The following is a 22,112-nucleotide window of genomic DNA, read 5'->3' as shown; positions in this document are numbered from 1 at the left end:
TATTACATCCAACACATGATATCATAGCTTTAGGACAGGTCTCATTGTGTAAATGTCGTGGCATTGCCTGATTGCACTCTCCACACGTGATTGGGAGGTCAGGACACTCATCAAGATGGTTCTTGCTTCTTATTAGCTTGTGAGCTCCTTTTCGTTTGCAATACTCACAGTTAACAATTCGTTTAGGACAGGTTTCAGTCAGATGCCTCTCCAGTGATCCTCTCCTAATCTCCTCACTACATCCCTTAGTACAAGGTACCAGTTGATAGGTACAAACTATAGTCATAATCACCACATGCTGTCCCATCACCACTGGCCATTGATAAGAGAAAGGGAAGTATGATGTCACCTTCATGGGTGATTGAAACACAGGCCAAGTGTCAACCACAAAAATTAAAACCAGAAGAAACTTATAAATAATTGTAATAAAACACATTCAATGCACTGGAACTTAATTAATATAGATGTACATGTACTTGCTATTTGTGATAAGTGTGACTCAGAAAAAAGTAAACTGCACTGTTTGGACAATGTGTCAATATCATGCAGTAAAAAGTAAAGTTCTCTCTCCTATATATAGACATGTATAAGAAAAGAAGGTACATGTACATGTATAATAATAAATGAAAGAAGATCAAGGAAACATTCAAGAAAAATGGTTTAAGAAAGAAGGTGCAAGACTGCTCATGCAGTGTAGCCACAATTGAATGATCCATGTTACTGAAGTGCTAAAGAACTATAAAGAAGGAAATCAGTTACTGTCTCTCATCTGTTTCCTTCAGTATATAGAACCTGTTTTTGGGCACTCCATTTCAAATACACAACAATGGATACAATACTCAGTGGAACAGAGAGAGAACAAGAGTATGAATGCCTAATCTCATTAAAGGGGAACATGATGACATGGTAAGTGGGCCTTTAGAGGAGCCATAATGCACAATCAGCAATATTATCAATGCCGGAGGTGTACATGTACATGTACATGAGGTTCATAATAAATTCCCAATAATTTGATATTATATAGTAATTAATAAAAACAATAAGAACATTAACATACTGTACAACTAACAATAGATATACATACACACGTGTGCTACAAATAAATGAACTAAGAGAATACGTGGGATGACAATTATTGTCTACGAACAATATTCGATGAGTTATATTTTGGTAAAACGTTAATAATGACAGGTGGTTGTTGTGTCACGTGTCAGCATCTAGAAAATCGCTAGTTCGATTCTGGCAAATGGCAATAAAATCAGCAAATTTACATGTATAAGCCTTTCCAAAATCCAAATCACCTGCTATACAACTCTCTCTCTCTCTCTTTGAATCTCACTAGGGCTGAAACGAATAGTGAGATATTCGAATATTCGTTCGTTAAAGCAATATTCGAATAGTTTTTTTACTATTCGAACTATTCGCCTAATAAAATTATTAATGGTTATTGCAATAATTAACAACCACGCCCACCGCGTGTCACCTGCACAGGCTGCTTTCTTAGTCTGTTTCTTGGTTTGTTTACTTACCAACTTGCTAAATACTGCTGCTGTGGCCAGGGAAAGTGGTTCTCAATCTCTAAGAAGCCCTGTTTGTCATCATTTTGAAAAGTTTAACACCAAAAAGGTAGTTTATAATCATTCAGCAATAACAGTTCAATTATTCGAATATTCGTTCGTTTAGCATGCCAATTATTCGAATAGTGGAAAATACTATTCGTTTCAGCCCTAAATCTCACTTTTCATAAAGCTGATCAAATTCATCTCCCCATGTCTCATAGAGGCCAGGACATTCATCAGGACACATCAGTGACCACATACCATCAGACTCAACCCTCCTCATGAATAGATCAGGAGTCCAAAGGGCATAGAAAAGGTCACGAGCTCTCTAAAAAGAGAAAGAGTGAGAGAAGGTTTGATACACTGTTCTATTCACTACATGAAGAGTTGCATAAAAGGCACCCTACGGTATTAGAGTTACATGTACATGCAGACTTGTTATAATAGTATTATATACCAGTGCTACAATAGTGATGTAGAAACTAGTGTTTTATACAGTATAGCTGGAAATATTTGCTGGAATTTAATTTTGCTGTTTGCTGTTCATCATAAAAACGTATAATTTAATTTCGCAAAGCATTATAAGTAATGGGCGTATCAACAGTACACGCCTACACCAGCAAAATTAAATTCCCACAAACATTAAAATTAACTACCGTATAGCGGAAAATTTTCGTGGCCCAAAATTTTCGTGGATCCGTCCAAAAATCAATTTCGTGGCTTTAATTTTCATGGTTTTCTACAATTCGGCCATCTTAAACCATATAAAATCGATTTTTGCAGATTTTATTTTTGTGGGTTTTGAAAAAAATGCGAAATCCACGAAAATTTTCCGCTATACGGTATATGGGTACAAAATCACAAAATATAATTCCCACAAATTTTTCCAGCTATACGGTATTGATGTACATGTACCAATACCATATCATTAGTTTAATAGGAAGAGGTATACTCACTTGTTCCTCTTTGCCATGATTCTTTCTCAAGTCAAGAAACCCTATGATGTCAGCATGCCAAGGCTCAATGTATATAGCGAAAGCACCTGGTCTCTGAACAAGAGAGGGAGAGAGTCAGTATATGTAGATTAGGATTTTAATAATATACATGCATGCATGTACATGTAATGTACAAATGCTCCAATATGCTAAAATAAAAAAATCTACTGGCACTTTTGATTTTATAGTACATGTATGTATATGTAGCATAGACAATTTTGATCAAAATATTTCTACATAACATAAAACATGTATCAGAAACATGGTCCAAGAGCCGATACACTAAAACATTATAATTATAATACCCATAATCCTGTGGACTATCCTGATGATTAGTCACACACACACACACACACACACACACACACACACACACACACACACACACACACACACACACACACACACACACACACACACACACACACACACGCACACGCACACACACACACACACACACGCACGCACACACACACACACACACACACACACGCAATACCTTATTCCCTCCTTGATCAACATATCTTGCTGTGTTGTTAAAAACCCTCAGCATTGGTACCAGGCCATTAGAAGTGCCATTGGTGCCAGCAATATAACTACCAGACGATCGTATCTTGTGAACAGCTAGACCAATACCCCCGGCACTCTTTGATATATTGGCACATCTCTTCAAGGTATCATATATACCCTCTATGGAGTCGTCGGCCATTGTGAGGAGGAAACAGGAGGAGAGCTGAGGACGACAAGTACCAGAATTGAACAATGTCGGTGAAGCATGAGTGAACCAACGCTCAGACATCAGGTTATAGGTCTAAACAAAGATGAGATAATAATAATGTACATGTACATGTAATAATGTATGTACAGGTACTCAAGTACACTCTATTGTACTGTGTGGGAGGTTTTTCCTGTGAGCGATAATTTTCAATAAATGATTTGAATACACAATTAATCTTCACAAGTTTTTTATACAGCCATCTTGTGCTGGACAAAATTGATTCTTATAAAAAATTCAATTTTCAAAAATCTGTAAAATTTGGTATCCTTGGACAAAAAAACAACCATACAAAAGGCATACAGTACATATAGCTAGTTGACACCGATAAAGGCAGGATGTGATATGTGCTTTAAATCTACTGTTTACCTCAATGGCTTTATCAAGGTTGTTGCCATGAATACCAACGGAAACACGCATCAACATGTGCTGTGGTCTCTCGGCAACTACAAGTACAATAATAATGACAACAAAATCAAGAGAGAGAGAGAGAGAGGAATTTACCTTTTCCATTGATCTTCAACAAGTAAGACCTTTCCAATGTCTACAGAAAAACAAAAAGCAATGAACAGAAATAATCAAAATACATGTACAATTTTCATTGTATATTACAAAAGTTGGAGAATTATGTTCAAGCGCACAAAATCACAAGATCAGTTCTTTGAAAATGTGAGTGAAGACACTTGTTACTATTAATAGATTGGCAGTAATCTATTTTTTAGATTGCTGTGCGGCTGATTAAAACCACACCTACTAGAATCTTAGAGTGGGATGGGGAACATATCAGCCAAATTGAGCCAATGGCAAAAACGGTAGAACAAAAACACTGAGAAATGACTCACTTTAAAGCCAAAATAAGAATAATCATAATCACGATTGTACAGTATGGCAGAATTAAGTTTCTATAGAGAAGAGGAGAAACAGAGACAGACAGAGGAAAAAGGAAGAGAAGAGAGGATAATGAAATTGAAAATATGAACAAGATGAGAGATACTGTATAAGAGGATTTGTTGATAGGAGTTTTCTTTGGTGGTTTTGTGATGGCTGGCTTATTGGCAGATTTAATATTGGCAATTTTTTACAATTTAATTATATCCCCACCCTTAGGCGGGGATTTATTATTTATTTAAGCGATTGTCATTCGTGGACAACATATTAGAGAAAGATGGTACCTTTTCTGGAAGATTGTGTTCTTTATCACCTGGTTTAGAGACTGGCTTAAGCAAACATATGTAGTAAAGCCATAATAGTTAGCTGCTTTTAACCATGCTTTTAACTAAAACTAATGTGGGTGTGGTCACACGCATAAATGGAATTATTGCTTGCGGATTTAATTATGGTGTTTAAATCCGTCAATCCACCAATATAAAATCCCCGTTAACATTTCATCTTATACAGTACATAGTAATGTACAACAGATTAAACTCACATCAGCATTATCTTGAATTATTTTGTTTGTCTCTGCTGATATCATAGGACAGTGACGGCCATTCTTAGGATTAACATAATCATAGAGATCCTGCATGACAGCTATAACAGAGAGAGAGAGAGAGAGAGAGATTCAAACATACATGTACGTAATTATTATAGCCCATTATGATCTGTGCCAACTGGCTCAATTCTACACATGTACTATGGACATACATGTACTTCTACCATGCCACCTTGCGATTGACCAATCAGATTGCAGTATTGGAGGTCAATTATTTTTCTTCTACCATGCCACCTTGCGATTGACCAATCAGATTGCAGTATTGGAGGTCAATTATTTTTCATTATTAACCTAGCTCGTAAAAATATAAACCTATCTCGTTGAATAATTACCGTAGGTCGGGTTATATTCGCGGCTGCTAATATTCACGGTCATAAAAACTAATAAAGAAGTTTAATTAAATACCATGGAAACAAATTGATTGTTGCTATGACAATTGACCACGTGTTTATACAATTACAGTGTTCAGTAGCTAATTAGCTATTCTTGAGCAGTTAGAGTAGAGCCATCCAGACTCCAGTTCTCTATCTGTTATCTTCTTGTATAGATGGACCGCTACCTTCGAGTTCTTCGCTACAAAATCACTGCTGGTCGGTCGGTCATGATTATAAACCACACCCAAGTTAATAAAACACTAACAAGAATGGGTGGAGAGTCCCAAGACACGGCGAGGCAGAGCGAGTAGAGTATTTCTGAAAAGAACTGGCTAAAGCAACTTCAAAGAGTCCAGGGAATAGTAACAGCAAGAACACTGCAATTGAGTGCTGTGCTTCAATAACACGCCGTTTTCAATTAAAATAGCATCTAGTTGCTATGGCAATTGCTGCCGTGGGAAAAAATCGCGAATATTAGCAGCCGCGAATATAACCCGACCTACGGTAATTGATTGGCAGTTTGGTACTCTACGCTTATGCTCTTATTAGTCCATTTGTCAAGTTTGGTTGATTCTTTACTGGCCTAGCCTGTTAGATATATTGTATGTATGTCAACTGTGGTCTTATTATCAGCAGCTGGTAGTTGTTTTTCAAGTGTCATGGTAGAAGTTGGTTATACACCTCAGTATCGGTTTCTATGGTATTTATTAACCTCGCGACTGCGTCCCTCGGTTAATAAATACCATAGAAACCTCTACCTCGGTGTATAACCTATACATGTATGACCATGCAAAAACTATAAAGAAAGAATTTCCTAATTACATGTACATGTATAACATGGAACTATCGGCAGGCAATTAATGTTGATTGATACATGCACCGTAATTGGTAGTGTAGCAAACATCCACTAATATAAAATTCACGCACCAGTGCCACCACTTGGATCCTTTCTGAGCAACCTCAATGACATGCGGCTACTATATTACATGTAAACCAATTGTAAAAATTTAAAGTCACCAAATAAAACTCCCATCAATATTTCTGGCTAGTATACTATATAGAATATGTAAAAAAAAATGGCAGCACTAATTTTTAAATTTGAAGAATCAAAATTCATATAGACCTCCTTAGGTAAGATTGATGGTAGCCTATCATTATTCCCTATTATGATATCCACCTACGGGTAGTAACTGGCTGTCGTTTCAGACAGCAAGATTGATGAAGAAAGACCAAAACTGATCCTATTCGATGGTATGGAGCTTTCCTAAGCTACAAAAGCTGGTTGGAGGAAAGGATGATTGCTGATAAGCATCTCTTATAATTAATTACGTACAATATGAAGTATATTCTCTACTATAGCTTATTCTCTATTATAGAGATTGCTTTCTACATTAGCTCATTCATACTCCATAAAAATTTGCCGTCCACAAAAACTATTTCAGAGTCAATTCAGACTCAGTCACACCCCTTGCCGTATAGCATTCTTTTATAATAATAATAATAATAATAATAATAAATTCTAACCCCAAGTAGAGGCCTATAAATTACATACACACACCAAAAGTAGGTGTGTCAAGTTGCTGTCCCGCCCACCACTACTCACCAGAGAAACATTTCTTTGTTTCTTTGTGAAGGTTCGACACAGCAATACGAGCAGCAAGAATAGCATAGTCAGGATGCTTTGTGGTCATAGAGGCGGCCGTCTCTGCTGCAAGAGTGTCCAGTTCTGAAGTAGTCACACCAGCATACACGCCATTAATGACCTTCATGGTAATAGTGACCTGTAAGAGGTAAAAAGAGGAATTAATGAAGCTTTCTTTTCTTACTGGCTCGACGAAGTCATTATTGAGGTTGTAGCAGAGTTTGGTGATTCTAGAAGTGATCTTGTCAAACATGACGCCCTCTTCCCTCCCATCTATAAAGGAGGAAAATAACAATTGGTGAGATTATGGATGTTCTACTTGCCTCTTTTGATGACATACATACGGGAAGACATGTTTTTGAATGAAATGAAAGCAAAAAAAAAGAAACAAATTAAACCAAAATCGAGACCAAGATTTCCCTCCAAGAAGAAAGGCGCCACAAATTACTGAGCATGCGCAGTAAAAGGTAGGCGATACCACATACTCGTAATTATTCTATACCAGTGCCAGGCCTGCAGGTTTGAGTATCAGTCAATTTTGACCCCCCCCCCCCGTTTGACGCCCACGAGCTGGGGGTCATTTATGAATTTGACTGAGAGTGAGTGCTCAATGCATTATCATAGACACTACAGTAAAAAGATAGTTTACATTCTTGGCTAGAACTCCAATTTAATAGTGAACTATCATCAAAACCCGCTCACTGTCTCCAATGCATGCTGTTAATGGATTTACACAATAATGCATCAGGCAATAGGCATAAACAAAATGAGTTTGAATGACTTCATTATGTAACTGTTTCATTTGAGCCCACTGAAGTTGTGTTCTTCAGTGTAAAATAACTGTTTTGTTGAAATGATCAGTAAATCATAATTGTCGAGACTCTTTGTGTGATAAAATTTTCATTGTACGTTGTAACATCATCATTAACATTATTAATATCAATACAATTGAAATAGTTAAATACAAAAAAATATACAAATTAATTAGGTAAAGGATTTTAAAACTTTGCCAGTGATGTGGTTAAAAGCACGATAACAAAAGTAGACATTACTATCATCATCATCATCTTCTTCAGCATCCTCCACTTCAAGATGATGTTTCTTAGATGCATGATACATCCCATCAGTATCACTCTCTGAATTAAATGATGGTACAATTGAACGTTGAGGACGGCCACTGTTGATCCTTTCTTCATTTGCACGATACCTATATTAAAAGTAAAACAGAGGACTGATTGTTGTAATTGTTATAATTTCAATTTCATTCTGCCATTTCAATCAACTACATTAATTACTGCAAGTAGTGTATGCATGAAACCATGGTATAGTGCTCAGCACCTTTCCAGTACATTTTGAATTTGACAAAGTCATAATTATACTCACTATAAGACTGAGACAATTTTTCTGATGCATATATGCAATAATGCATGCATATTCTTGTGTTGCATAGAAATTTTGAGCTAATTTCAATCAAAAATGGATTTTTATGAATTAAAGTTACTCAAAAATTTCCAAAGCCAAATTTTGTCAAAAATGGCTAGATGAGATTCCATTTTGACAAGACACCTACGGTGCGTGGCCTCGCCCCTATAGCTGTTTGATTATCAAAATTAAAAGAACTTTAACATGCAAATTGCATGTATAAAACAAGTGTACTCCTGAGGGATAACAGCTACAGTAGCTTGCATAGATCTACCAGACTACCTGCAGAAGTGGCAGCATGCAAGCTAATCCAGCCACTCCCAAATTGGAGGTGTGGCATGACATCAATTAATTATTTGATGGCAGCAAGCCCTGGAACAAGAAGGAAGTTTCAGATTTTTCTCTTCTTATAAGCACTATATGACATTATAATGGCACAAATACTCTTGCCTAGATGTAAACTGAGTGATTTGAGAGAGTTTAGGACCTTTAGACTACTACAGTTCACTCGGGTTGATATTCAAGAAGCTATAACTCACTAACAAGAAAGATTCAAAGAGTCCCACACATATTAAAACAATAACTAGTCTTGATCTACTGGAAAAGAGTCTCATTTACCTCCAGAGTACTACTGCTATTGCTGGGCATTTTCTCGTGAATTAAAAAGCTTCTACTAGCTAGAGCTGCTCTCTAAACATCTCAAGGCATTAAAGCAAGACTTTTCCTAACAGAAGAGAAGCTTTCACAGATTTAGAGTGCGCGATTGTAAAGATATACATTCTCAAAGACCAAATATAGTACACAGAATGAATGAATGACACACAGACAGACAAACCGAGTACCGAGTCCTCGCCTACGCAAAGCTGGGCGAGGCCAATAATTCTTTCTGATACATTATACATGTTCGTATGTTGTATAGCAAATTTGAGCTGATTACAATCATAATTGCATTTTTTATGAATAAAGTTGCTTTAAAAGGTATCAGTGCTTGTCAGATATAGCTCACTTAGCATGCTTTGTGGAATATGCATACATGATCTTCAAGTCTTGCAGTTAAGAGTTACTATTAACTTTTAAGTTCTGGCTTTGGGTATGGCAAATTGAAAAAAATAAATTACCTGCAATATTCAGTGAACCCTAACACCTTGCTTTTGCCATCAATGCAGGCAACACCAATATCATCATGATGCTGAGAGGCCATTAGTTCAGTCTGATAAAAAGTAACAATGATTACATTAGTATAATAGTTGCATATGCTTACAGGATAAAAAAGTACTGCAATATGCTGTTCTACATCATCTGGGCGATAGTACCAAAATACAGTGAGATTAATACCATCTAGGATAATAAAGAAACACTTCAACTATACAAGGAAGAGAACTAATTAGCTTTACCCGATTCTTGCCAGATACTCCCAACTTTAGCCACATAAGGAACATCAGACTTCTTGTGTCCTGATCGTACAGTAATGCTGTCTCTCACAAAAACTCTCTACATAATTAGAAGCATACACATTTAATGTAACAAGGTGGACATACAAAAAGATGCTATAACGGTTTACAGTACCCTATCAGTATGAAAAAGTGCATGCATGGTGCAGTACATTACTGCAGCAATCTGTAGGAATATACTAAGCTATGCCATTGTATTAAATAGAGGCCATTTGGAAAGTAAACTTTTGCAGCTTTGTGCTCAATTCTTTAAACTAATGGCATTTCTTAAATCTTGCAGTGTCCACATATATACTCCTACAATGATGATACTCAATAGACACCATGTTTACAAAGAAAATCATTATAGAAGAGCTATAACATCAATTGAGATGTACATCTGTTTAAGATCACCTGACTTGCAATTACCTCATCTTTCCTTTGAATTCCAATAAAATATTTCCTTTCATGTTTTCCTCCACCCTATATTACAATCAAAAAAGCTTTACTCCAGCATCTATACACATACTTTGTGCCTAATTTCAATGCTCTTAACAGGATCACCAATTACAGTCCATCCATTGTCACCCTTTCAATAATTGCAGAAGGATAATGTACATAATATACAGCAATGGCAAATAAGTATACCTTTCTTGGTCTTTTTTTGCTAATCGGCTTTTCCAGTATTCTGGACCTTAAATTATGAGCTTCGTAGCACCTTTTTGGAACAATTGGTGGAATGAATAAAGGAGGAAGGTGGCCTTCAGTAGTGAAATAAGTAAATGATCTAGAATGAATAGTGTCACTGTTATACAATAACCCTAAACAGTTATAAGGTGGATCTTGACTTGATTCAAAACTATAATATCTCCCTGATGATGGCAACTCTTCATGATCATCATTTGAACTTGATACTGATTCCACATCAGAGTCTTGACTGGCACTCTGCAAGGAAGACTCATGGGAAGAACCAGTGCTTCCCACTGCAGGGCCAGGTTGCATGACTGATGAAGTTGCAGTCTGCTTTGTGTTGTTAGTTGACCTCAAATTTTTTTTCTTGCTGTTATTCTGATTGGAGTTGCCTGGCTGCTCACTAGGTGACCTCTTTCCCAAAATGCTATCTGATTCTGATGATTCACCAATACAGAGAACATTCCTCAGCTCAGTTTCTCTTTTCTTGGTCAAATACTCATATCCCATGATGGCATGGACACATGCTCGTGCATTCACAGCAGCTATTCTCTGAATATAAGTGTTAGATTTTGGCTTATTAACTCTACGAACAGGAGGCTTGTTGATAAGGGGAGATGAGGTTAACTGATGAGATGCAGTACCATTGGGTGGACTTAAGGATGATGCTTCTCCAATTTTTCTTTGCTGGGCCTTTCTTACATCAACAACCTGAACATAAGAATCTTTCATCTGAATATGTGTTGGTGACGTAGTTGGCGCGCTTTGATATGACAATTTTGAAGGGCTTGTTGATGCAGGTAACACTCCTTCATGACTCGTACCATTGTGCACCTGGCCATTGATACTATCATCACTAGAGCTTGTTGGGAAAACCCTGTCTCCTGCATCATGTCCATTCAAGGAAGTAGTAGAAGACTTCTGTCCACTCCCATAATCTGAACTATACACAAGTTTAGTTCTAGCTTCAGCATTAACACTTGCCATTCTACGGATACTGTTGCCTGTAGAGATGCCGGTGTAAGCCTGAGCTGCCTCTTTAGGGCCAGACGGTAGTATACTCTTAAGCCGGGAATGAATGTAGTGCTCATTCCCGGTAGTCGTGTAAACTAGATTGGCTGTTGGAAACAATTTCCCTCTATTATCAAGCACTAAAGTTTTTACAGCAGGAGCTATTGGCCTCAATGGTCTCTGGCGTCTAGGACCACTTGTACTTGTAAACATTTCTCTATGACCCTGAATTAAAAAACTAATTATACTGAACAAGAACTAAGCCTACTAGTATAGACAGATATGGAGTGATTTGGTGCCGAGAGCTATTACCGTCTTGTGGCGAATCAAATACGATGAATATCTAAAGCTATGAAAATATAAGTGTAAAACAAGGGTATATCCACTACTAACTCACCTTAGAGGTACAATACAAAGGCTAGACAAGGGTCAATGGGTGAAGAAGGGCTCAACCTCGTCGCTGCGCGATGTACGTGGCTAAAAATATAATCTGTTATCCCAAAATGACGTCACCTTTCCGTATAATATCGGGTCACTACCGTAAAACATATGGGCGTGGCAAGTGAGTAATTTTATTTTTTTGCTTTTACTTCTATTTTTATTTTAATTTTTTATTGTACCATAGGTTGCTCAAATGTCATTGTTGAGGTGTTTCAAGCCTGTGCCAAGGGCTTTTTACACTTTGACATCAATTAATAATTATCACACAGGGATTCAAACAGTATGCATGGCTGGGCATAATAGGTGGTCAAAAATCAAACGACCTAAAGCAATAGCTGATTTAGAAAGGAGCAAGGAGTTGTCAAAGTTTAGCAAAGAGATACAGACTGCAATTAAAGTAGAAGGTGACAGCAATCCAGAAACAAACAAACGACTTGCAGCAATTGTATTACGTGCTCGTTCAGCTAACGTTTCAAAAACAGGAATAGAAAGAGCGATTGAAAGTGGTATTAAAAAATTGAAAAGTCAGGACACTCACATATATGAAGCTAAGGGCCCATCTGGATATGCCATGATCATTGAAGCTGAAACGAGTGAAAAGGAGAGAACTAAAGGAGAATTAAAAAAAATACTCAGCCGTCAAGGGTCAGTAAACCAACTTGTATCATATTATGATGAATTGGAGTTTTCTACAATGTTAAAAATGAATGTAGATCTATGATGTGCATGGATTAAGTTATATAATGTCTAATTTTGTGTATCATACATTCCCTCAATTTAATTTTTTCCGGCATTTTCTATTATTAGGGGATCTCTGAGTGAACCAAAGACCATGTTGTTTTTGTTTGATCAAAAAGGTTTTGTGATGGTTTCAAAAGACAGCCTGACAGAAGATTGTGATCTCCTTGAAGTGGCTATTGAAATTGGAGCAGAAGATGTCAAGGAAGAATTGAATAGTGAGGAGGCAGAAGAAGAGGACGAAGTTTGTTTTGTGTGTGAGTCTAAGGTATATATACTTTAGTTAAATCTAAGTGTACTTTCCAATCATGCAGTTTGAAGCCCAACATACACGGAGCAACATGTTGAATGCAACATCAAAGCAACATGTTGTATTCAACATGTTTCCTTGTGTATGATAGCAAATTTGCTGCATGCAACCGCATCCAAGCAACATCCAGGCAACATGTTGCTTCAAGTTGAAAAATTTCAACTTCAAGCAACATGTTACTTCAAAACATCAAAGGTAACTAGGCAACACATAAGGAATACAATAATAACTTCAGCCTTTTATCATAATAATAATTATTATAAAAATAGCAAGCAACATGTTTCCCCTTTTGTTCAACAGTGTGCAACATGTTGCTGATATTGCATTCAACATGTTGCCCCATGTATGTTGGGCTTTATAGTGAAGTTCATTAATTTATTTTACATTTTATACTAGGATTTAGAGTCAGTAAAAGCAGCAGCTGAAGAGAAAGAACTGGAAGTAACACAGTCCTATATTAGTTACGTGCCACACACAGTCACCAATCTGTCACCTTCAGATATTGGCAATGCAAAAGTCATGCTTACAAAACTAAATGAACACCCACAAGTCATTAGAGTGCACACAAACATTGAAAAATAAAAAAAGATTTCAAATTGACATGTCTATTGCAAAGTGAAAAAGATAAATAATAATAATAATAATAATAATAATAATAATAGTAACATAATAATAATTAGTATAATTCAACAAAAATAATACATACAAATTACATTATAAGTAATGTAAGAAAGTATAACAAAAATAATTATTTATTTCTATAATAATAGTAATAAGTTCCCAATGTCCAGAGAGAAATGGTTAAGTATAGTTCAGATACACAGGAAGAAGTAGTAGTATAAAATACTAAAGACTTTCTAAAGACTGACAACATTTTCAACAAATGTGACCATGTACACATACTAAAACTAAAATTCAAGCAGAGTAGAACAGGACATGAGAATAAAGAGGGTGATGTGAGTGTGAAACAAAGAGGATTATATTATTGTGAGTGAACGTGGTAGGCCTCCTCTGAAACCAATATATAAAGATTAGAAGGACCTGAAGCATCATCTGCTTGTTTCGTTTCAATGATGATTGTGCTACAAAAAAAGGAGAATGTCTCATTATACAACATATTCTGCCTACCCATGTGATCCTAATAAATGGAATACTTTAGAACTATCTGCAACTTCAGCAGTGACTTGTTGAGTTATTAGTGATTTTCCCTGCATTCCATGTTTATGAAAGCTAAGAACACAATTCTGCAGATAAACTAGATGAACAGAAATAAACATGAAATCCACTCAACACAATAAAATAAATAATACTGCATTATGCCATATTGTATAATAACTGGATGCAATATACATGTAATTGCTGCATATAGCATCACTGACCCATTGACTCTGTCTTCTTATCAAAGTATATCTGTGAAGCTTGTTTCCCACTTGGTTTCATAGTTCCATTTAGATCAACAAATTTAGCACAGACTGTATACAATTATGTTAAGAAAATGTTTGATAATATTACAGTCTTAGTCATGTGCATGCTTGCATGGTCCTATAGACATGCACACTGATTACCAGTACATGGCAAAATTTCAATATGTTGCATAACAATGCATAAGAGTACATGATGCACTCTTAAATTGGTATGCATAATGATGCTGGTTTTGAAAATGAACCATTTTGGGAAAACCACAAATGTGAATTACATGTACTTTCTGGTGTATGGTACTATAATGGTATAGGATACATTGGCTAGCTACAAAGATGGTGTCTTTCTCCAATTGCTGCAGTTCAATGATTTCATCATTGCTAAAACTGTCAAACCAACAGGAATTAGAATTGATATTAATAGCATTAAACTGAACATTACCGCCTTCACTGTATCATAGAAAATAGAGAACAAGAACATGCAAGCAAGTTAAATACACATCAATATTCAATAATGACACACTTACCTTTCTCTAACTCCAACACATACACTGGGGTATTCATCATTCTCAATAACAAAAGCCTCAAACATGTTAAGAGGACTAGGCAGTGAACACTCAAACAGTTTGACATGCATGAAAGCATGGCGGGGCTGATACCACTGCATCACTAATATCCCCTTGGGCACAGCGGCCAGTAAGTATCTTTGATCAGAGAATGGATTACGAGCTGCATGAAGAAGAATATCAAAATTAAAAATCAATAATTATTTTCTATTCACAAGCCAATAATGTATACTTGTTTCTTGTACAGTCTTACTTACCAATACTGCACTTGTAGCATCCTTTAGAATCATGGATCTTAGATGTGTGACTTCGATTTCTAAATGAAAAAGTACATTCTGTTAATAACACAATAAGTAGAAAAGGTCTTAATTAACTATACACGTATGAGAGGTAATTAACCTTTGCAATGGATTACAGACTGCTATATAGATTCTTACGTGTATAGGATGACCTAATATCCTCTTTTCTGTCACATAAAGAGAAGTGTGTATGCAATCTAGTATACAATCTACATTTTAATTACTATGACTAAAATAGAGTAATGCATGTACATAAACAATACACATCATGTGATATGCACATGTACTGTAAATATACATCATGTATGCATTAAATTAATCATCTCTAAAATGCAGTTTTCATACATAAAAGTAATACATGTACTTATGTATACATAGCCACACACAAAAAATTGAAGTTTGTATCATGATTAAGAGATAACTGAAATGCAGCCAAACAATACATTTTAAATACAACATTGATTACAGTACATGTACAATCTATGCACATTAGCTTGTATCAAATAAGAAGCCCAGCCCAGCCTCTTATAAATGCTACACAATAATAGTTATTATTGGTTTATTACATTGACTTATTTAGTCTAATATCATTAATCAATATAATCATTTGTTGTAACAACACTACAAAGCATGATTAACCAGCAAAGTATAATAAGCCAATACACATCAGAAACCATACATTATGCATCAAAGTATACATGTAGATACTATAGGATGCCACTCCTCCTATTTCCCTTTCCATCCCTCATATTAAGTGTCACTTTCCTACTAGGAAAGTGATATAAATTGAGAGGATGACTGCAATTCTAAAATCATAGCGGGATTTAACCCTATACAATTACCATATACCGGTTTATTTTTGCCATCAAATATTTTCACAAATCCTAAATTTCTAGCATTTCAGGGAAAAAAATTCTTGAATAGCTCGCAAACTGCACCACGAGTCAATGAAGATGCAGATTTTCACAACTTTAATTTTTTGTGACTAAACAAAAACCCATAAAACTTGTGAAAATACTTTACCATAAAAATAAACCAGTATACAATAGCCTAATAGCAAATAGCAGGATAACATTATCACTGTCAGTTGGTATAAAAGAGTGTGTCTTAGATCACAGCCACTTCACATTGGATCTACTACTCCTTCACTAGGCATATCAGCCCTAACTTAGTAAACATTTTACATGTACATATTCATGTACAAGTAATAAAGTTTGCATGTAACAGGGTTCTGCCTACAAAAAAATTAGAGGTGGTGGGAGACTAATATTGTTCCTTTTAAATTTATGTACACCATACTAGTAGACTATGATATCATGCTTTATGTATGGTTATTAGTATTAGTTGCATGCATGGTTGGTCTAAGTGATGAACTGATTGGTTCATTTGTTAAGGAGGTTGTCCCAACCACCCCTGACCACCATAGGCAGAACTATGATGTAATACTTTAACTCTACATTACATATACATGTAGAAGCATTACCTGTGACCAGGTGCCTTCTGTGACTCACTCTGAAACAACTGGATCAGATTTGTCATAGAAATCATGTGATTGGTTCCTAAAAGTGTTCCAATTAATGCACACTCACATCCTCTCCTCATTCCTACCTGATAGCCATATTAGTACATTCTCAACAACACGAAGCCAGTGACAGCTCCTTGGTGACACCTATAGCAATCAAATTTGAAATAACAATGGTATTATACACATCTAATATGGTAAAACTCACATATACAATACTAATGTACTTGTAACAATGGTAATAGGCAAATTTACAATGGTAGCACAAAAATATACAATTGAAACACATACACATAACTACATGTATGCTAATACACACATCTCTAATGGTAAGACACTTATACATGTACATGTATATAATGGTGGGTGAGATTGAGAACTCATGAATGTTACCTGTTCCATGACTGGGTCTTGTTGAGTGTTGGCTTGAAGTGAAAATAATCCTTCCTCAGCTCCCAATAGCACATAATAGTCTACATTTTTAATTAATTGTAAAAATTAATTATCAAAATACATTGTATCAGGAAAAATTTCTGTATTGCATTTCTAAAATCCTGCTAATCATAAATAAGCATGCACCACATGATCATGAAAATGCAGAATTTTGGCATTTCAAAAATGATGCAAAATCCTGAAATTTACAAAAATTAAGCAGTGCAAATGTTTACATGTACATGTACCTGTACATTATGATACATTTAAAGTTTGTGCAAGACGTTAATTAGTATATACTTCATGCTATGTAAACATGACATCAGTTTAGGGTTTCCCACAGGATTTTGGCAAAGCGCTCTTGACAGTAAATTTGCTCCAAAATTTGCGACATAATACAGGGTATTTTGTCTAGGAGAGAAGTCTCCATTTTTTATATTTTTCCTAATACATGTATGTACTTAATGTACATTTACGTTGTGTAGAAGGTTTGACCTAATATTGAATTTTTATCTTACAAATATTTAAGTTGCTCAAAAACTGGTCAAATACCCTGTACTACTACCGTATAGTACATGTGCATGGTCTTGGGCCAAATTTTGTCAAAAATTGAAAGGAGGAAATTCTCCGATTCTATAATTTTTATTGATTATAATATATACGTTTTTAAGCTGTGTAGAAATTTTTAGCTTATTCTAATCAAAATTAAATTTTCTATAAATTTTCTAAGCTGCTCCAAAAGCCATACTCACTGTTGTGGTGCTTGTCAGCTCATGAAGCTCATGCTGTTTAGCTAACTTAACATGCTTTGTGGGAAACCCTAGACAACATTTAGTTTACCAAACGCATGTAAGTCCATATATTTACAGGGTTCTATCCAGTGGGGGGCAGGGGGAAGCTTCTCCCCCAAACTCTTCATCTTCCTCCCCAAAACTTCAAGCTTCCCCCGTGTACTTCTGTAACTGCATGCATGTATTGTACATGTACATGTACATACATGTATGTACACAACCTTCCCCCTGGTCAACTGCTCCGGGCTTCCCCCCCCCCAAACAAAATTCCTAGATAGAACCCTGATTTAAGTGTAGTACAGAAATACTCATAAAAATAAGTGTACATGTGCATGTACATGTGCATGGCAGGAAGGTCATACCGTAGGGTGCCTTTTTTTAGGGCTGTAAATTTCACAAATTTGCCTAAAATCTATTTTGCGGATTTAATTTTCGCAAATTTATGCTGTCTGCCATCTTTTACCATAATAATTTGATTTCACGGAAGTACATGTAATTTTCACAAATCTTTTAAAAATCGCGAAATCTGCAAAATTTACAACTCTAAAAAAGGCATCCTATGGTATACAATGCAACATTGTACATACATGTACATGTACTCACTTTGATTATGTGGATGAGTCCAAGAAGTGGCACAGTGTAATTTTAACGGGCAACCGTTGAATATTTTAGAAAAGTAGGCTCTTCCCTCTGTCGACTGTTTCTTATGGATTGAGGGCTTTGATGATGGACGAGGAGGAACAGCAGGAGGAGTTGGGTTAGTCGGTGTGACCGTCTCTTGAGGAGGCCGGTTTCTCGGAGGTACCGGGGGATTACTTGGTCCAACGTTTCCATAGACATGAGGCGAATTGTTATCATCAGGTAGAGGAATGGGTACTCTTGATATCCTTGAGGAAGAGGTACCGCGAGGAGGCACGGGGGGAGCAACTGGCGTCCTGTCAGCAGGAGGAGGAGTAAGAGAGTCTTCAGGCGACTGATATATTGAATCAACACTAGAGGGGGAGAGGAGGGAAAGATGAAAACAAACAGGTGTAGTAGTGTAAAAAAAATATTCCCATAATTGTTTTCACCACCTTGCATGTACAATTGTACATGTATGCTAGGTTCTTATTAAGACTTATAAAGAGTCTTCTGGAGAGCTTCTAGGCTAGGCTATGTTCTCTTGCTCAAAACTTTTCCTACAGTATGTGCCAGTCGCCATTTTTTGCCATGGCAAAAAAATTGTGGGCATATTATATGTAAATCCCACATGGGTGAAAACAATTATAGCAGCAACTTGGGCTTTGCCCCAGGCCATAAAAACATGTAGAGGGTATGGTACACGTACATGCATGTCTGCATGCTATTATAGTACCATATAGCGGTTTTTTTTCGAGGATAATAAATTTCGCGAATGACCCATATCTGGAAGTTTGCGGAATTAATTTTCGCGAATTTCCACTAATCTGCCATCTTGTGCTGTATTAAATTAATTTTCAAGGAATTTAATTTCGCGAATCATGAAAAATCCGCGAATTCGTGAATTTGCTATCCTCAAAAATTTCCAGCTATAAGGTATATATTACAAACATACAACCATACAATGTACATGTACTGCAGTGTATACATGTACATCCATCACACATCAGTATTACTCATACATGATGTATGTGATACTATTCATATACATTACATGAATACAATGCGCATGCATGTACATGTACATGTACATGTAAAAAAACAACTGAAACCATGGATAGAATAGAAAATCAATTCTAATTGACAATTTTATACTAACTACATGTATGACCGTCAGCTTTCAATCTACACACATTCTATAAAGGGATCTCTCTCTTTCTCCCTTACCTCTGATACTCAGGGTCGGTCATGTCATATTGTGTTATAGCTTCAGCAGAGAGTCTTTGAATGCGTGGCTTATGAAACGGCTCATCTAGCCATGCCGACTATAAATAATAATAATAAAATAGAAACAATGATAAACTACAACACACAGTACATGCACATATATAAAGTTTGTAGCCACTTTTTGGCAAGAGGACAATAATAGTCCATGGTCTCTGGCCAAAATATAAATTCTTCTCTATTCTCTTGTAATGTACATAAAGTACATAATGTACATGTACAATGTATGTACATGTAACTCATTCATTACTAGCTAAAAATTTGCGTTACATGCACAGTGCAACAAATCTATTTAATTAAAATGTAAAAAACCGACATGCAAAAGTAATACTTGATATCGTAAATGCACATGTATTACATTATACAATATAAATGTATGCTATTACATGTACATGTACATGTACATGTACATGTATATGTATACATGTAGGACATTATACTTACAATAACATGTACATGTACATGTGCAGTATATGTATACATGTAGGCATTATACTTACAATAGGTTCCTGTGCCTCTTGTTTAGGAGGTAAGTTCAACCCGTGCACTGAGAGTGGGAGAGAGAGAACAGCGCATAATTAATGAGTGCATACGCATGATAACAATATAATTATAATAATTAGTAATTATGATAAGAGATAACAATAATTGTAATGTGTGCACATGATACATGTGTACATGTGTAGGTGCAATTAATCATTAATCCTTCGGACTCTCATACACGTTTGCACTTAAATATTAAACTTTACATGTACGTGCACATGACAACGATGATGTACAATTGTTCATGTATTTGAATATACATGTACATGTACTCATGCAATGAAGACTAGCTTTCTTCAATTGTACTATGATCTTTCTCACTCTCAGACAGGAATGCAATAAAAATTGGGTTCCAATTGTTAGGCTGGGGCTGGGCTAAATGCTCTCTCTTTCCTTCTTACTTACTTGCAACATCAGATATTTGTCTGTCTATCTTATTATGATGCTTCACTGATGATATTCTCTTCATTTGACTCTCCTGTGAGAAGAGAGAAAGAGTGGGGAGGTGAACTCAATTTTTTAAAAAAGAAAAAAATACAAAAGCTTGATAATAAAAAGATAATGAAAAGAAGAAGAAATAGAAGAGTATGTAATACACACTTTTCTTGCCCCTGTATCATCCTCTTCATCAGGATCAGATGCTGACATCTTGGGTTTAGGAGATGGAGCTTCTAATACTCTTATGAGCGGAACCATCAATAAACCACTGAGATCACGATGAACAAACTCATGCTGAGAGAGAGAGAGAGAGAGAGAGAGAGAGAGAGAGAGAGAGAGAGAGAGAGAGAGAGAGAGAGAGAGAGAGAGAGAGAGAGAGAGAGAGAGAGAGAGGGGGGAGAGAGAGAGGGGAAGAGGGGAGAGAGAGGAAAGGGGGAAAGAGGAAAGGGGAAAAGAGAAGAGGGGAGAGAAGAAAGGAAGAGAGAGAGAGAGAGAGAGAGAGAGAAGAGGATGGGAAGGAGTCAAGGAAGAAGGGATGAAACATATACATAATGTCCATACATGCATATACCGTCTCCTACCATTACACATACATTCCATCAGCACTATTACTGCCTAATATGGTCCTCTGTTCCATAAACTAATTATACTCTCATTTCCCTTATACTACCAAATACTAGCTATCCTATTACAAACAGGTGAAATAGGGCACCAAATGATGTGCTGCACATACATGTACATGTACATGTCACGCCTACATGCATTTGTACATGCGTCTAGCCATATTGCACATCTTGTGGAACATTTTGTTGCATCTGACTGATTGGCTATAGTAAATTTATAATGTCCGTAATAATGTACTACATGTAGTAACTGATGCATGACACTACACTATGAACAAATAATGACAATTCATTATTCCATAGTTTTATGTACCCACACTCCATTACTGTACAAATAAAATATTCATATCAGTGTCCAGCTTACCTTGAGGAGGTCATCAGCATTTGGTCTGATCTTTGGATCCTTCTTCAGGGCTTGAGACAGGAAATCGTGAAAGTTGTTACTCCATTTGTTCTTGTGCTGCAAAGTAGGGGGACGGAAGTTACGCTTTGTCATTAGATAGAGAGCTCTAGAGAAAAAAGAAAAATAAATAATTTGCAACATATATACAGCACAACAAAAGAAAAGAGAAAGTTTACGATAGAAGAGGCAAAGGGAGAGAGAGGGAGAAAGAGAGAGAAAGAAATAGGAAATTAAGAGAAAAAAAAGAGAAAGGTAGATGACATGAGGTTGATGCTTGCCTCATAGGATGTAAGTCA

At 36.2% G+C, this 22,112-nt stretch overlaps 5 protein-coding genes across 7 annotated transcripts in view; 1 reads left to right on the top strand and 4 right to left on the bottom strand.

Annotated features, from left to right (window-relative positions):
• The window catches only part of LOC109581676 (TNF receptor-associated factor 5-like), a 3,101-nt gene extending 2,180 nt beyond the window's left edge, over positions 1–921 (bottom strand). Inside the window, exon 1 of one of the 2 annotated variants that reach the window (XM_019995991.1) lies at positions 1–921. In XM_019995991.1, coding sequence (XP_019851550.1) covers positions 1–436 — 436 coding nt within the window. In that variant the 5' untranslated portion in view covers positions 437–921. The other variant, XM_019995990.1, reaches the window with a different exon arrangement.
• LOC100638722 (ribonucleoside-diphosphate reductase large subunit-like) overlaps positions 1–7,294 on the bottom strand; it is a 25,079-nt gene extending 17,785 nt beyond the window's left edge. The window contains exons 1-10 of the mRNA XM_003386309.3: positions 7,161–7,294; positions 7,022–7,110; positions 6,799–6,976; positions 4,759–4,859; positions 4,172–4,231; positions 3,834–3,873; positions 3,699–3,775; positions 3,054–3,365; positions 2,516–2,608; positions 1,739–1,887 (exon numbers count right to left, since the gene is read on the bottom strand). Of these exons, the coding sequence (XP_003386357.1) occupies positions 1,739–1,887; positions 2,516–2,608; positions 3,054–3,365; positions 3,699–3,775; positions 3,834–3,873; positions 4,172–4,231; positions 4,759–4,859; positions 6,799–6,976; positions 7,022–7,110; positions 7,161–7,191 (1,130 nt within the window). The 5' untranslated portion in view covers positions 7,192–7,294. The remainder of the gene's footprint in view (positions 1–1,738; positions 1,888–2,515; positions 2,609–3,053; positions 3,366–3,698; positions 3,776–3,833; positions 3,874–4,171; positions 4,232–4,758; positions 4,860–6,798; positions 6,977–7,021; positions 7,111–7,160) is intronic.
• A 467-nt stretch (positions 7,295–7,761) lies between these two features.
• On the bottom strand, positions 7,762–11,879 carry LOC100637584 (uncharacterized). Of its 2 annotated transcripts, XM_019995987.1 has the most exons (9): positions 11,788–11,879; positions 11,659–11,739; positions 10,338–11,615; positions 10,219–10,278; positions 10,119–10,172; positions 9,654–9,750; positions 9,521–9,597; positions 9,378–9,469; positions 7,762–8,044 (listed from the first exon to the last, which is right to left on the bottom strand). In XM_019995987.1, the coding sequence occupies exons 3-9, from the start codon at positions 11,601–11,603 to the stop codon at positions 7,822–7,824; spliced, it is 1,869 nt and encodes a 622-aa protein (XP_019851546.1). In that variant the 5' UTR covers positions 11,604–11,615; positions 11,659–11,739; positions 11,788–11,879; the 3' UTR covers positions 7,762–7,821. The 2 variants fall into 2 exon arrangements, with proteins under 2 accessions (XP_019851546.1, XP_003386348.2); XM_003386300.3 differs by having other exon boundaries at positions 10,338–11,739.
• A 41-nt stretch (positions 11,880–11,920) lies between these two features.
• LOC100638466 (probable transcriptional regulatory protein DICTH_1505) lies at positions 11,921–13,494 on the top strand. The gene is made up of 4 exons (XM_003386307.3): positions 11,921–11,952; positions 12,016–12,476; positions 12,639–12,837; positions 13,276–13,494. Exons 2-4 carry the CDS (start codon positions 12,025–12,027, stop codon positions 13,459–13,461), a joined length of 837 nt encoding a protein of 278 aa, XP_003386355.2. The 5' UTR covers positions 11,921–11,952; positions 12,016–12,024; the 3' UTR covers positions 13,462–13,494.
• LOC100638340 (mitogen-activated protein kinase kinase kinase kinase 5-like) overlaps positions 13,414–22,112 on the bottom strand; it is a 13,519-nt gene continuing 4,820 nt past the window's right edge. Inside the window, exons 5-20 of the mRNA XM_019995977.1 lie at positions 22,095–22,105; positions 21,778–21,922; positions 20,953–21,084; positions 20,758–20,830; positions 20,310–20,356; positions 19,753–19,850; positions 18,511–18,899; positions 17,078–17,157; positions 16,771–16,831; positions 16,646–16,721; positions 15,121–15,179; positions 14,825–15,026; positions 14,617–14,747; positions 14,259–14,351; positions 14,008–14,134; positions 13,414–13,961 (exon numbers count right to left, since the gene is read on the bottom strand). Of these exons, the coding sequence (XP_019851536.1) occupies positions 13,862–13,961; positions 14,008–14,134; positions 14,259–14,351; positions 14,617–14,747; positions 14,825–15,026; positions 15,121–15,179; positions 16,646–16,721; positions 16,771–16,831; positions 17,078–17,157; positions 18,511–18,899; positions 19,753–19,850; positions 20,310–20,356; positions 20,758–20,830; positions 20,953–21,084; positions 21,778–21,922; positions 22,095–22,105 (1,824 nt within the window). The 3' untranslated portion in view covers positions 13,414–13,861. The remainder of the gene's footprint in view (positions 13,962–14,007; positions 14,135–14,258; positions 14,352–14,616; positions 14,748–14,824; positions 15,027–15,120; positions 15,180–16,645; positions 16,722–16,770; positions 16,832–17,077; positions 17,158–18,510; positions 18,900–19,752; positions 19,851–20,309; positions 20,357–20,757; positions 20,831–20,952; positions 21,085–21,777; positions 21,923–22,094; positions 22,106–22,112) is intronic.

The sequence above is a fragment of the Amphimedon queenslandica genome, unplaced genomic scaffold (assembly GCF_000090795.2).
Source record: "Amphimedon queenslandica unplaced genomic scaffold, v1.1 AMPQUscaffold_13426, whole genome shotgun sequence".
Classification (NCBI taxonomy): Eukaryota; Metazoa; Porifera; class Demospongiae; order Haplosclerida; family Niphatidae; genus Amphimedon; species Amphimedon queenslandica.
This window is presented reverse-complemented; position numbering and strand designations above follow the sequence as displayed.